This window comes from Sorex fumeus, unplaced genomic scaffold (genome assembly GCF_029834395.1).
Source record: "Sorex fumeus unplaced genomic scaffold, SorFum_2.1 ptg000030l, whole genome shotgun sequence".
In the NCBI taxonomy this organism is placed as follows: Eukaryota; Metazoa; Chordata; class Mammalia; order Eulipotyphla; family Soricidae; genus Sorex; species Sorex fumeus.
In genome coordinates, this window is record NW_026606087.1 from 21763951 (window position 1) to 21778329 (window position 14379).

The 14379-nt window shown below is 51.9% G+C and overlaps 1 protein-coding gene across 2 annotated transcripts in view; it reads right to left on the reverse strand.

The window, feature by feature from the left end:
- The window catches only part of TENM4 (teneurin transmembrane protein 4), a 371175-nt gene that overhangs the window by 22729 nt on the left and 334067 nt on the right, over positions 1 to 14379 (reverse strand). For both annotated transcript variants that reach the window (XM_056115823.1, XM_056115822.1), the window contains 2 exons: positions 11181 to 11353; positions 4311 to 4546 (listed from right to left, as the gene is read on the reverse strand). In XM_056115823.1, coding sequence (XP_055971798.1) covers positions 4311 to 4546; positions 11181 to 11353 — 409 coding nt within the window. The remainder of the gene's footprint in view (positions 1 to 4310; positions 4547 to 11180; positions 11354 to 14379) is intronic.

The window sequence follows — 14379 nt, forward strand, 5'->3', positions numbered from 1 at the left end:
GGGGGCTGTGCAGGGGTGCGGCAGAGAGCAAAAAGGGGTTGTGCGGGGTGTGGCAGAGACCAAAAGGGGGTTGTGTAGGGGTGTGAAAGAGGATAAGGGGTTGTTCAAGGGTGTGGCAGAGAGAGTATAAGGGGGTTTTGCAGGGGTGTGGCAGAGAGAGGATAAGGGGGTTGTGCAGGGATGTGACAGGATGAGGGGGTTGTGCAGGGGTGTGGCAGAGAGAGGATGAGGGGTGTGTGTTGGCGTGTGCTGGGGACAATGGGGACCTGCAGGGATGTGGTGGGGAGGGGACAAGAGTTCTGTAGGGGTGTTGTGGGAGGGGACAAGGGGCTGTGCAGGGGTGTGGTGGGGAGGGAATGAGGGGGCCATGTAGGGCTGTGTCGGGAGGGGCAGAACTCCTGGGTAGCTGGTGACCGGGTCTTGGTGAGATGCTCACGGTGACCATGTGCCCACACATGTCTGAGAGGGTCCCACCTGCCTAAGGCTCTGGGCACACCCTGCACCCCTGCTCCCTCCAACACCCATTCCTGCTCCTCCCTCACGCACAGCAGGGCGGGTGGCGCTGGAGCCTGGGGGAGGGGCTGTGCCTGCTTCAGCTCAGTCTGTCCTGTCTGTCTGTCTGTCCTGCTGCACAGGGTCAGGGCCTGCCACACTCTCCCGCTGCAGCCGCGCCCAGTTCTAGCTCCTCCCTCAGAGTCACAGCTCAGGACTCCCCAAGGGTCGTGAGAAGTCAGGCCATCCCTGTGGTGCGAGGAAGGCTGTCTCCTGCACCAAGGGTCTCCTCATTCCTATCCCTGCCCCACTGGGCCGTCTGTGTTTGGACCCCTCCAGCGCTCTTGCTGGCCCCAGGAGTGAGATGCTGGTTCCCTGGGACGGGCCTGGCCTTCGGGGGGCACCTGGACATTCCTTCTGATGCTGGCGTTAGTCGCTGTTCAAGAGTGACATGCAGGAAGGGAGAAAAGCTGGCAGTGTATGTGACATGACACCGAGCCACACATGTGGATGGTATGAAGTGCTCCGGGTCAGGAATTGAGGGCAGGACTAGTGTGAGCTGGGTGACCGGTCTGACCATGCAACTCGGGCAAGTCACTATCTTGGTCTCCATTTCTAATGGCAGAACCAATGGGATGGGTGGGGGCTGGGGAGACACGGAGGGGACTGAATAAAGCCAGAATCACTTCTAGGAAACAGCAGCAAATGGCCGTTGGGTGACACAAGTCTCTCCCCACCCTGTCACTGCCCCCAACACATTCCAAAGCATTCCAGAGAAGGATTATAGTGATGCGGTCGGGACGGCTTCAGAGTGCGTGGCCTGCTTAGAACCAGGCTGTCTCTCCAGGCATGAGCACACGATCACTGCAGCGAAAATGGTGGCACTACCCCCCCACCCCCCCAATTCCCGTGGCAAACCCAGAGGCACTGCACGCAGGCTGGAGTTCTGTTCTCTGCAGGGGGCAAAGAAAGCCCCCTGGGATGGGGCTAGGATGGGGCCTTCAGGAAGCATTTTCGGGGATGCCCTATGAGTGCCCCCTAAGGTGGTACGACTGAGGTATCTGCACACCCCCACTTCAGGCCCCGGAGAGCTCCTCGTGAAGGGGTCCCTATGTCTACAGCAAAATTAATAAAAAAGAGTTAAGCTGGCTCACTGGGGAACCGCCTAATGCTTCCTGGGCTTGGCAGTGTGGGCAATGCGATTATTTTACATCTCTCTTTATTAAAAAAAGTTCCCAGCTTTATAAAGAGTGAGTTCCATTATGGGGAGGTGCGCCCGGCTGACGTTCTAATCCTGCACGCAGCCACTGCGGGTGGCCATCTATTCTGGAGGACGTGGGCATGCGGCTATCCGGCTGGAGCGCCATTAATCTTGGGATGGCAGCGGGACCAATTAATGCCTGGGAAACTTTGTGTCTGGTCCACACGGCCGAGAGGAAATCCTCACAGCACTCAGGCTGCTGTTCACTGTCCGTGGGGTCGCCCCAGGAGTGCCTCTTGGTCAAGGCCGAGGCACTTCCTCCTGCGACCTGGTCTTCGTGGAGGATTGCTCAGGCTTCAAGACCACATCATTCCTTTTTTTCCCTTTTTTTTTCCTTTTTGGGTCACACTCGGTGATGCACAGGGGTTACTCCTGGCTCTGCACTCAGGATTACTCCTGGCGGTGCTCAGGGGACCAAATGGGATGCTGGGGGTTGAAGCTAGGTTGGCCGCGTGCAAGGCAAACACCCTACCCGCTATGCTATTGCTCCAGTCCCAACACCATGTCATTCTAACCATTCAATTGAAGGCCATGTGTAAGGCAGTCAGGAACCAAACCTGGCCTTCTGATGATGGCATTGGTCACTTGTGACACACGGGAAGGAAGGAAAGCTGATGGAATAGGTGACACGACACCAAGCCACACATGTGGGTGGAAAAAGGGTTCCGGGTCAGGCATCGGAGCCAGGACTCCAGCCTCAGCTCTGAGACCAACCTGACCCGAAGACTCTGGGCCGGTCACTGCTCCCTGCTTCCATTCCTAATGGCAGAATCAGAGAACATGCCGGGCGGCACCAGACCTACACAGACGGGATGCTCTGGGGAACTGAGGTGGGGATCCCCTGAGGCCTCAGAGGACAAACACGCTCTCCCACATGCAGCTGCGAGATGCTCAGAGTGGATCTTGGCCCAGGAGGCACCACAGGAGGCGGTTCTGGGTTCTAGTTGTGTTATCTTGGAGGGGTTGCAGGAATGAAGCTGCGAGAGGGGGTGTCTGTGTTCTGGTCTATGCCGCTGCCTCACTAAGTGAGTCTGGAAACAATTCTCTCGGGCCTGTCGGGGAAGTGTTCACCGAAAGGAACATTTTTTTTTCTTGGAGAGCAGGGGCTGGAACACGCCGGGGGGGAGGCCTGGGCCTGCACCTGTGGCTGTGCTGAGGATGCCTGTGTGGGCTGAGTCGCAGGAAGCCTCAGTTGGCTGGGGGCTGGGCCGCGCTCAGGCTCTCACTCACTCCTCTCCCGCGAGGACAGAGAAGTGCTGCTCAGCCGCTCTGTGCAAAGGCAGACACAGGGGCGGTGAGGCAGGAAGAGGCTCAGTGGGGGCACCCTCATGTGAAAAGCAGCCTGAGCTGCAGGACCCCCAACCCCCCAGCCTCCCCAGGCCCCCGACAATGACTGACATGGCATCTCTCAGGGATGAAGGCTCGGCATGGAGATGGGAGGAGGTGGCTGAGGGGCCAAAGGGAAAACTGCATCTTGGTACTGATTAGGGAAGAGTATACAGCCCTGGTGACAGGAACAGAAACAGTGACCGCAAAAACAGGAATGTGGGGGGAGGGGCAGGGAGATGGCTCAGTGGGTGGAGTGCAGCCTGATGGCTCAGTGGATGGAGCACAGCCTTGAGGAGCATGTGGGGACCCTGGACTGGAACCCAGCACCGCCTGGTCACCTGAGCCAGGAATACACTGCAGCACTGGGCCAGGAATAGCCCTGGAGTACCACTGCATGTGGCCCAAACTGTGCCCCCCCCCGCCCCCTGAGCCCCCCAAGCCAGCAACAGGCTTTACCTCTTAAGCGTCTGAAGCTGTCTGAGGCACTTTATATATTTTTTTCCAATCCCTATAACGCCCGCACTGGCAAGCTGCCCGTGACGTATTTGATATGCCAGACACAGTAACAACAAAGTCTCCAATGGAGACGTTACTGGGCCCGCTCGAGCAAATCGATGATCAACGGGAGGGCCCTATAACAACCTGTAGAGTGAGTTGCAACTTTTCCATTTTGTGGACAAGGAAACTTTGTGAAAACCAGATTAAGAATTTCGCCACGTTCATTCAAAAATTATATATTATATTAAAAATTATATATATGTGTATATATATATATATATATCAGGAACCCCCTGCCAGGTCAGACTCACATGAAAGCCAGTCAGTGGTGTTTTGACCAGTTACCACTGTAAAGAAAGACCAGAGCCTTTGTCCTGCAAGAGCTGCCCACTTCACTTTTGAGCTTTTGCAGGGGAGGAAATTGAGGGCCCAAGCCAGTGTTTCCTGAAGTGGGTGACACTATCCCCCCCCCCAGGGGGTGCTGGACTGGTCTGGAGGCAGGAGGAGCTTGAGGGGCAGTGAGGGGCTGGTCAGGGGATGGGAAGAGCCTGAGAGGCACTGAGGGGCTGGTCAGGGGCAGGAGGAGCCTGAGGGGCAGTGAGGGGCATTCTCTTTGTCCGTTTGTAAAATACTAAGGAGCAGAGGTGGTCCAGCAGAGCGTCCCTCAGGCAGCTTCCTCACTGCCCCCCCCTCCCGCACGCACCCAGCCCGAGAGGAGGGTGGGGCTCACCCGCAGCCGGCGCCCGAAGACGGTGACCTGGCCCCGCGCCTGCTCCTTGCGCTGCCGCCACTCCACCAGGTTGAGGCCGTTGTCGATGGGCAGCGTGACGTTCCTCTTGCCCACGGTGGGGTTGACCGTGCCGGCCAGCAGGTGGGGCTCGGTCTGCAGCGCCACCTCCATGCCGTTGGCCAGCAGCAGCCTCAGGGAGCCGTCGGCGCCAATGTAGTAGCTGTTGCGGACCTGGTCTGCGGGGAGAGCACAGAGAGGGGTGCGTGAGGGGGCAGGCCGGGCCACGCTGTCACACGTGCCTGTTGTCCTGCCTATGCACCTGTTACCGGAACAGGCCAACGGTTTACATTCTGAAATCGAATGTATGATTAAAACCTGTTTGTTGATCTGAATCTCTGGCTAAAGAAGCGTCTAAAGAAACAGGTTGGGTTTCAGCTCAGAATGCGTGGGGTTCTCTCCCCAGCTCTCCTCTCTGAGTCAGTGCTGTACTTCCCTTCCCATGGTTTCTGTCTTTGTCCAGCTGTCCCACTTCTTTGTCTTCTCTTCTTAGGCCCTCCCGGGTTGATCCTCTGGCCAGTCAACACTTCCCCTGTACTAGAGGGCCAGAGAGATGGTACAACGGGGAAGGCACTTTCCCTGCATGCAGTCAACTGTGATTCCATCCTGGTGCCCTGGATGGTCCCCTGAGCCCCTCCAGGAGAGATGCCAGAGCAGAGAACCAGAAATAAGCCCTAAGCGCGGAGGCAGGAGTCAGTCCTGAGCATGACCCAGTGTAGCCCGAAAGAAAGAAAGGAAGAAAGAAAGAAAGAAAGAAAGGGAAGGAAGGAAGAAAGAGAGAGAGAGAAAGAAGGAAAGAAAATAAAAAGAAAGAAAGAAAGGAGGAAAGAAAGAAAGAAAGAGAAAAAAACCCCAAGGTTGTTTTTTGGGTTTATGCCTAAATTTCAGTGATCATGGAGCAATAGCACAGCGGGTCGGGCATTTGCTTTGTACGTGGCAGACCCGGGTTCGATTCCTCTGCCCCTCTCGGAGAGACCGGCAAGCTACGGAGAGTATCTCGCCCGCACAGCAAAGCCTGGCAAGCTCCCCATGACGTATTCAATATGCCAAAAACGGTAACAACAAGCCTCACAATTTGTTGTGAGATGTTACTGGTGCCTGATCGAGCAATTTGATGAACAATGGGAGGAGAGTGCTATGTTTCAACAATGCATTTCCCTCCCAGGATCCCGGGGCAATAACCGACTTTACTTCCACTCCACTTCCTCCAAGGTGACAAGTATAGCGAAAGGCTGATTCCATCTTAGGTAAAGCCTCTCCGACTCGTTAGGGAGACCAGCTCCGCACTCTTTCCCCTCCGCCTTTGTTTGGAAAAGGGAGATCTGACCCTGCTTATCTCCTAAGCCCGTGAGAGGACGGCATGTGATGGTGAGTGCGAAGCACCACACAGAGCCTTTGCACGGAAGGGCGGCGGCTGTGACTGTATGTGCTTAGTGGACATGGCTGGGTTGGGCTGAACACCTTCCAGGTGGTGCCGGGCACAGGAAGTCCTCCCAGATCTACTTTGGTTCACTGGCATCACAATGGCCCCTCCCTCCTCTGCTCCTCTCTTGCCCTCGTCCAGGGATTGTAGAATCTGCCTTAAACTTGCTATGCATTATTCATGGACACTCTGTATTTAACTCCTCTGAACAGTGAGCCAGCCCACACCAATTTCTCTAACGCTGCTCCTTGCTGCAGGCACACGTGCCCGTTAATGGTGACTTTGGACGAAACAGCATCTGCAGAGACCCATCGAGAATGAGCTTCCTGTAACGAACGGGAGCTGTGACTTCCCAAGGGTGATGCTGATTAGTAGCTACTTCTTACATGTTTTTCTTAGAGTTCAGACAAGATGAAGCTAGAGTCTTTTCCACCCAGATTCCACTGAGGCAGAAAGGGGCAGCGGAGCCTGGTAGGAACGAAGGGAGCTTAGTGCCACGGAGGAATCACAGCTCCGCCGTGTCACCCTGTATTCCAAGTGGTGGCTTTTCTTTTCTGATTTGAAGGTTTCTGACTATGACTGCGTCTTAAGCTCCTGGATGCTTTGTTTTGTTTTGTTTTGTTTTTTTGGTCACACCCGGCAATGCTCAGGGGTTACTCCTGCTTCTGCACTCAGGAATCACTCCTGGTGGTGGTTGGGGGCCCATATGGGATGTTGGGGATCGAACCTAGTTCTGCTGCATGCAAGGCAAACACTCTACTCGCTATGCTATCACTCCAAACCCTGCTGGATGCATTTCCAGAAGCATATTTTTCTCACCGCTTGTAGGACATTGGTTGTCCTTTCTCCCTTGCTACAGAGAGCTTAGGTTTTTCAGGTGATACCCCTCACAGTGCTCCTGAAGCATCTCCATTCCTCTGTGTTTATTGGAATGTAGCTCCAAACATTTTTAGGATAACCTTGGCATGTCCTGTTTCCCCTGCCACAAGGAACTCAGGTTTATCACAGTGCTCTTGAGGCACTTCCATTCCATTGTGTTTATCTGTAAACTCTTCCTTATGCTCTCCTCCCCAACCAGTGAATAGTCAGCTTTTCCCCCTAATCAGACTCTGTTAATTTGTAAGGTCAGATTCCTCAGAGATCTATGATTTTATATGTATGAGTGAAATATTGCCTTTCCCCTCTCCTTATATCTTTTAAATAGTTTACTTTAAAGCAATGTCCTTTTCGTATAGCTACAGGAAGACAGTTAATATTATGCTTTTGTAACTTGGGATTTGGGCTGGAGCGATAGCACAGTGGGTAGGGCGTTTGCCTTACACGCAGCCAACATGGCTGACCCGAGTTCGATTCCTCTGCCCCTCTCCAGAAAGCCCAGCCAGCTACCGAGAGTATCTCGCCTGCACAGCAAAGCCTGGCAAGCTCCCTGTGATGTATTCGATATGCCAAACACAGTAACAAGTCTCACAATGTTACTGAGCCAGCTTGAGCAAATAGATGAACAACGGGAGGACTGTGACCGTGAACTTGGGATTTAATTAGTTTAGAATATTATTCACTCCTAGGCATCTGCTTTCTCGACTTAAGCCTCAGTTGCCCTTAGTTCCTAGCACCCCAAAAGCAGGTCCCGATGAGGGACTGAATGAACCCAGGGCAAGCTGTGAACTACCCTGGCATCAAAAGTGTCACGATACTCAACTATAAGTTGAGAGCTTGGTCATGAGCAAATGCTGTCATGATCCAAAAAGTAATGACAAGATTATGACCCTGTTAGGGATAGGAAAAACTAATCTGGCCTGAGCACTGTAGTCTGAGATTGAGATGACCCCAGGAGAGCGATTCTATAAGTTCAATGCATCTCTTACTGTGTCCATACAAAATGATTAATATTATGAATGTTTATATGTTTGTTGGACTAAGGAGAGGAGAAACACACCCATACTTGCCTTTAGGATAGTCGTCTTGCTGGATAAGAATCTGTCCTGGAAGTAGCTTCCCCTAAGGGAAGGACCTTACATCCTCTGATTATATGATGATACCTATGGGTAACTGTTACCCCATCTCCTGATGCTGGGGGATTTAACTAGGCTGTAAGAGTGGGCTGGGGGATCCAGATTCCAGAGCCAGAAGGAGAATGAAGAGGGATCGAGGAGGAGAATGAAGTAGCACGAGGGAGGAAGAAGCAGGAGGAGAATCAGAGGAGAATGGAGAGAAAGTGGAATACATTGCAACTGACACCAACCAACTTGGCCCTCATTCCTTCCTTCCTCTGCCCATCGCCATCGACCTCCCCGGGGTGGGGAAAACGGCCCGAGACTACCGAACGCTGGTGGCGGGAGAGACCGAACGCTGCTGCTGCCCTTTTGTGTCCACACACCCGCTCCACATCAGGAAAACTGTGACTAAACTGAGAACATATTTTCAAACTGAGGAAATGGGGCGTTTTCAAACTGAAAATGTATCTATGAGAAAGTCTGCATGAGCCGTGCAGGAAAATCCTCAGAGCAGTTGAGAGGTATGGTAAGAGGCCAGCTTGGACTGTGGTGAAGAAGTGGGCCTGGAGGACAGATGTCGAAGGGGCAGGAGGCAACTCTGTGTTCTGTGCTGGGCAGAATCCTGGGGCTCAGACCGGTCCCTTATGCTACCCCCACTGGGCCAGACACACCTGTCTTGACCAGCTGCTATAGGTTACTTGGCGGGAAGGAGCTTGAGGAGTGATGGGGGGGAAGGGGAGATCTTCTTTGATTGAGAAACACTAATCTTTGGGCTTCCTTAAAGGTGCATGAATCTATATAGGGATAAAAATGGTTTTAAATAAATATATAGCTATTTATTTTGTTGGTTACTTATAAGTCAAACTTTCTAGTAATTCTGGACTCTGAATTTGAAGTGTATTACTTGCTTTCATATTTCCCCTAAAGCCTTTTTATGTTTTACTATAGAGCAATGTTCTTTGCTTAAACACAGAAAGACTGTTAATACTATGTTCCTAATATTTGGGAGTTGATTGACTCTGAAATATTTCTTCTCCTGGGCATCCATCATAATTACTTGACTTGGGCTTCCGTTGCCATATTTCCTAACACCCCATAAAGAGAGGTCCCACTGTGGGACTGGGATGGACCCGGGGCGAGTGGCAAAGCTATCCCAGCATCTAAACGGGACAGTCTAGAAAGCATAAAAGCATGTTCTTGAGGCAAGCTGTTATGACTAAAGAGACAGGATTCCCATGGGGAAGGATAAGCTGAATCAGCCTGAGAACTTAGTCTGGGATTTAAAAAAAATTTTTTTTAATTTTCTTTTTGGGTCACATCCAGCGATGCTCATGGGTTATTCCTGGCTCTGCACTCAGGAATTACTCCTGGCGGTACCTGGGGGACCATATGGGATGCCAGGGATTGAACCCAGGTCAGCTGCATGCAAGGCAAATGCCCTATCCACTGTGCTATCGCTCCGGCCCCCTTAGTCTGGGATTTTACGGTAAAATTTTTTTGCCATAAAATTCCACACTTGCTTGCCCTCAGAGTCCAGAGAATTAAGTTTTGGAACCTATATCTCTTACTGTGTCTATCCAAATACCTGCAAGTATTAATAAGAAGCAAACTTAATTGTTTAATATGTACAACTCAAGGAAAAGAGAAATGTCATTTATATGTCCCTAGGAGACAAATGTCCCTGTCTTCCTGAGTTAATCCTCCCAAGAGAACTGCCTCCAATGAAATGCTTTACCTCTATAAATAAACAACCACACCTATGTGTCTTCCTATACCTCAAATCCCTTCAGATGTTCTATAAGTATGCTAACACTCCACATTAAAGGGGACCATTTTGACCACCTATCCATGAGTCCCCATTTCTTCGTTCGTCTGCTGGAGAGACCTGGGGAGGCAGCTCTTGGCCACTGAATGCACGTGTCACACACCCACACATTTTGAACTCACATTTATGGTACATACATGGGTCTATTAATTACTGAGCTGACGAATTTACTTATTTTGTAATGAAAAGTTTTGATTTTACTAAAAATCCATGATTTACGAAGTTATTGATTGTTAACTTTTAGACATAGAATGTTCTAGCACCTGTTCCTCTATCGGTGTCAACTTCCCTCCACCCAGGTTCCTTCCAACCCCCCACCTCCCACCCAGCCCGTAGCCTGCCACTTGGGCAGATTTAAAGTCTGGTTGTATAGTGGGATCTCACGTTTTCAGTGTCGTTGGCTCTGATCTGGATCTATGACTGTACCGCCCCTCCCCAAACCTGATGCATTCGAGGCCCTGGACACCTCCCCCTCATTACTTCCCTTCCTCATCTTCTTCCTCCTGCCCCCCCCCCCATTTCTTTCCTCAGGGAACTGTCCTCCTCCTCCCTATACTCTGGGGCCAAGGGTGATCTAGGCATCTCCTCTTTACTCTATCTCCACATCCAATTATTCTCACAGATAGATGAGATCATTCTTTCTTTTACTGGCAATGAACCAATGAATTTAAGCCTTGACTGGGTAGGACCAGGTATCAGTCACTCTCTTGTGCTGTGGAGAGAAACATTCTTGACAACCCGAGAAAGCAGTTCCGGAGCGAGAGCCAGGGCTTCTGGTGGAGTGACCCTCGCTGCTCACACGGGCGGGGCCCTATGTGCCCCCAGCACCCTGTCTGGCACCTTTCACCATGCTCTGCCTGGCTTTCTTTCCCCAAGGAGGGCAAACAGGGGCCTTGACACACGGGATGAGCCAGAACTGCGACTTGAGGCTCTGAGCCCCAGTGCTGCTGAGAACCTATAGCCTTTGCCTCTTTGGTGCCCATGAGGTCATGGCAGCATACGAGGAAGCAAACTTCCCCTCATCCTTCTGGGAGGTTCTTTTCTGCCAAATCCCACTGAGCTGCAAGAAGCTCCCTGAATACCCAAACCCTTGAGACACCTGGGGCAGAAAATTCACGAGACGGGGCAAGACTGAGAAACACCCAACATTCGAATATAAGCTTTTGGCCAGGATGGCGTGATAGTGACAGAGAAGCGGGGTTAATTCCTAGCAGAGACCAAATTGCTGTTCTGCTGAGAGGCTCAGGGAGGACGTCACAGTCCAGCCCTGCCTTGGGGTGTGAGACATTCTCACTGTTGGTCCTGGCCAGGGCCCCTTGAACCCCAGAAAGGCTTAGCAGGGTGACGGCCTTTGAGGGCAACCAGGGAGCACCACTCTTTGGGCTGATGGTCTGAGGCGATGAAACGGGGGCAGCGGGAGCTTCTGAGAGGGGCAGGCAGCACCAGGCTGGCCCTGCTGCAAAGGGAAGGCCTCCTGCAACGCTTTCCTTCTTTTTCACAGCTTCTGCAGAGTGCGCAGGGGCTGTCTGCCCTCCTGTTCCCCAGCCTTCCAAGCCCACCCTCCGGCTTACCTTGCACCAAAGCATAGAAGGCTCCCGAGGCGGACAGGTTGGTGGTGATGGTGACGTCATCCTTGCTGGACGTTTCTACCTGGACATGCACGGAGCTGTCCGTGTCGCTTCGGAAACTGCTCACCTGGCCAGTAGGGAAGGTCACATTGGTCAGGCGGCCGAAGCTGTCATACCTGAAAACCAAGGGGCATCTCTGAGTGACAGGAATTGGAAGGCCCCAGGGCTGGAACCAGCCTGTTCCACCTTGGGCCCCCATGTGGCAGGTTCTGCTTCGTCCAGGCTGGATCCATGGATGCCTCTGCCTGTCCAGAGCTCTCAGGCTCCGTTTCCACTCAATGATCTCTAGGCAGGCCATGGATTGCCCTCTTGGGGTGCTCCTTTCTTAAGCTTCCCACGTGAAGACAGCAGCCCCTGCTGGTGCTCCCACCCCTCCCAGGGTTAGGTGGGGACCCTGGAAGTGCTTAGAGGCCAGAGAGAGTCAGACACTCAGTCCCAGGGGGTGGACAATCAGGTGGCTGACCCGAAGACATACAGCTTGGGCCTCTCAGAGCTGAGGTGCTTCATGGATGCTGCCAGGCCATCTCAGGGCCCCAAGAGCCAATCACCCAGAGTTTCCCTGTGACCTGGGCAGGAAAGTCAGGCCGTTTCCAGAGCACGCACAGCTTTGGGGGTGACACGTTTCATCTGCTTTCATGACACTGAAAGAGGAACTGGGAACCGTCCTGTGATGGAAGAGCACAGTCTCGGCCCCAGATCTATTCTGGTGAGACTTGGGGAGAAGTTGAGTCTTTGCTTGATGAAGAGCGATGAATGCCCTTCAGGGGTGGAGGGCTTAACCTTCCCTCAGGCCCAGTGGTGCTTTGCCCAGGGCTCTCCTGAAAGCAGCCAAAGGGCCTTGAAATCCTGGCACAATTTCTCACGTTTTCTTCCTTATGAGGTGGGTTCTTGTTGGAAAAGGTCAGTCTGGCCTAGGGGAGGTGATAAAGTGGCTTGAAACCTGGACTGGGAGTGGGGGTGGGGTGGTGGAAGCCGGGCAGAGCCCCTCAGAGCCAGCTGAGGCTGGATCTTGGCATAAAGGTCTGGAATGCGGCTCTTAAGTCCTTTTCGCCAGGAAGCATGTCTCCGATCTACTCTAGCCAAATGTGCGGAAGTCCCATGTCTAAAAGATTAGTCAATAAGTTGTAAGGAGCCCCTATTGGGGCTTCTTCTCTTCGTCCAGGCTACTCTGCTGAAGCTCCAATCTCATCTGCACTTCGGGACGGCGATTCTGCTCACTTTTTTTGGTTATTGGAAACTCGAACAGGATGGAATTTGACAAAAATGTTTACAGGGATTGTTACTGGAAGGTAGAATGACAGGTCATTAACATAGCAATTTGTATTATAGGTGTCCCAGAGTGTCTGTAATTAGCATGCATTATTTTCTTTCTTCCTTTTTTTCCCCCTCTCTTCTTGTTTTTGGTTTTTGGGTCATAGCTGGCAATACTCTGGGGTTACTCATGACTCTGCACTCATGAATTACTCCTGGCAGTGCTCAGGGGACCCTATGCAATGCCGGGGGTTGAACCCGGATAGGCTGTGTGCAAGGCAAACGCCTTACCCTCTGTACTATCGCTCTGGCCCCATAGCATAGATTATTTTCTACTCAGAAAAGTTGTGAGAGCCTAAGCATAAGCCTCTACGGGTAGCTCATGAGGGCTGGGAAGAACATGAAGAAATGCCCGCTTCTCCGTTCTGGAGCTGAGAGTTGAGCACCTCCGTGTGTGCACCACAGAATATTTGGGGCTCCTCTCACACTGGAGAGGAGCAGGCCCACCTGCGGGGCCTGACGTGCTCCAGCACAGTGGGTGCAAGGGCCAGGCTAGCAGTCTCCAGGCCCTGTTCGGCAGGGCTACCTCTGCATAGAGGCAGGCCATTGTGATTATTATTGAAAGAAGTCATAGGACATCATTACATTGATTCTGAAGAAGACACAGTGAAAAGGCCCAGGCTTGAAGATCTGGTTCTCAGTTTACACAAGATGGCCCAAATCCAGTTATTTCCACGCCTCACATTTTCTGTGAGAACTGAATGTCTTAATTAAATGAACATCAAACAGAACGTCGATCTGTAGAAAGCTCTTAAATCTGATTAATTCATTCTGGTGCTTTGCAGCGCTTTAGAGGGGGCTGCTGGGGATCGATGTCTGTGATCCCCCTCCAGAGCCTGCTCCTGCCCATGTAGTGGACAGGGCCTCTGCCCTTCCGAAGCCTGCCTCAGGGCTGCCCCCGGGGAAGGAAGTCTGGCTTGTCCAATAGCGGGGAAGTGCAACACTCCGGGCTCCAAGCAGCTGCTTCCAACCCTGGCCCAGGGACTGACACTGGAAAGTGACTTAGTGACGGTTTTGCTTTGCTTACTTAAGTACCAGTAACACTTGTTTTTTCTTTCTAAGGTCAAAGAAAAGTAATTTTTAACTTCAAGTATGGGCAACTTTTCTTTTCTCCCTAGGCTCAAAGCATTTCACAACTTCATTTCTGATTTGAAAAGGTAGAGGGGAAAGATGGCGGCCGCACGGGAGCCTTGTGGACAGCAGGTTTGAGCCGGGGGTGGTGGGAGCGGCAGGGGCCTCATGGGAAGGGGGGCGTAATGGGCCGTCCTTCACGCCCGACCGAGGTCGCCAGTTGCCCCCCACGAGCGGCTCTCTGGCACGGCCACGACTCCAGGGCACAGAAACCAATCTCTTAACTATCTAACTTTTAATAGAAATTCTTCCAGGGTCAATAAGTAAAATAGCAGAAATCCAAAACCGCGCGGCCACAATAGCGGCTGCACGACATCATTTTATTCTTAAACCAAGTTGTAGAAAGCAAATCATTTCACAACGCTGTTTCAGCATGTCTGATTGGGGGGGACGGGGGTCGTAAACTCTAAACAATAATTGTGCATCTTCTATCGAAACAATGCATCTAGTCAAAGTAGATAGAGTATTAACTAGAACTCATCTGCCTCACAGGAATTGGGAGGGGTGGGAGGTGGGGTTCTATTGGGGTTCGCGGTTAAAAATAAGTATTGGTAAAGGGAAATGTGTTTGATACTTACATGACTGAGACCTAAACCCGAAAGCTCTGTAACTTTTCCCACAGTGATTCAATAAAGAAATAAATTTAAAAAAATAAATAAAAAAATAAAGAAAAGGTAGAGGGACTCTCTGGGGTTAGAAA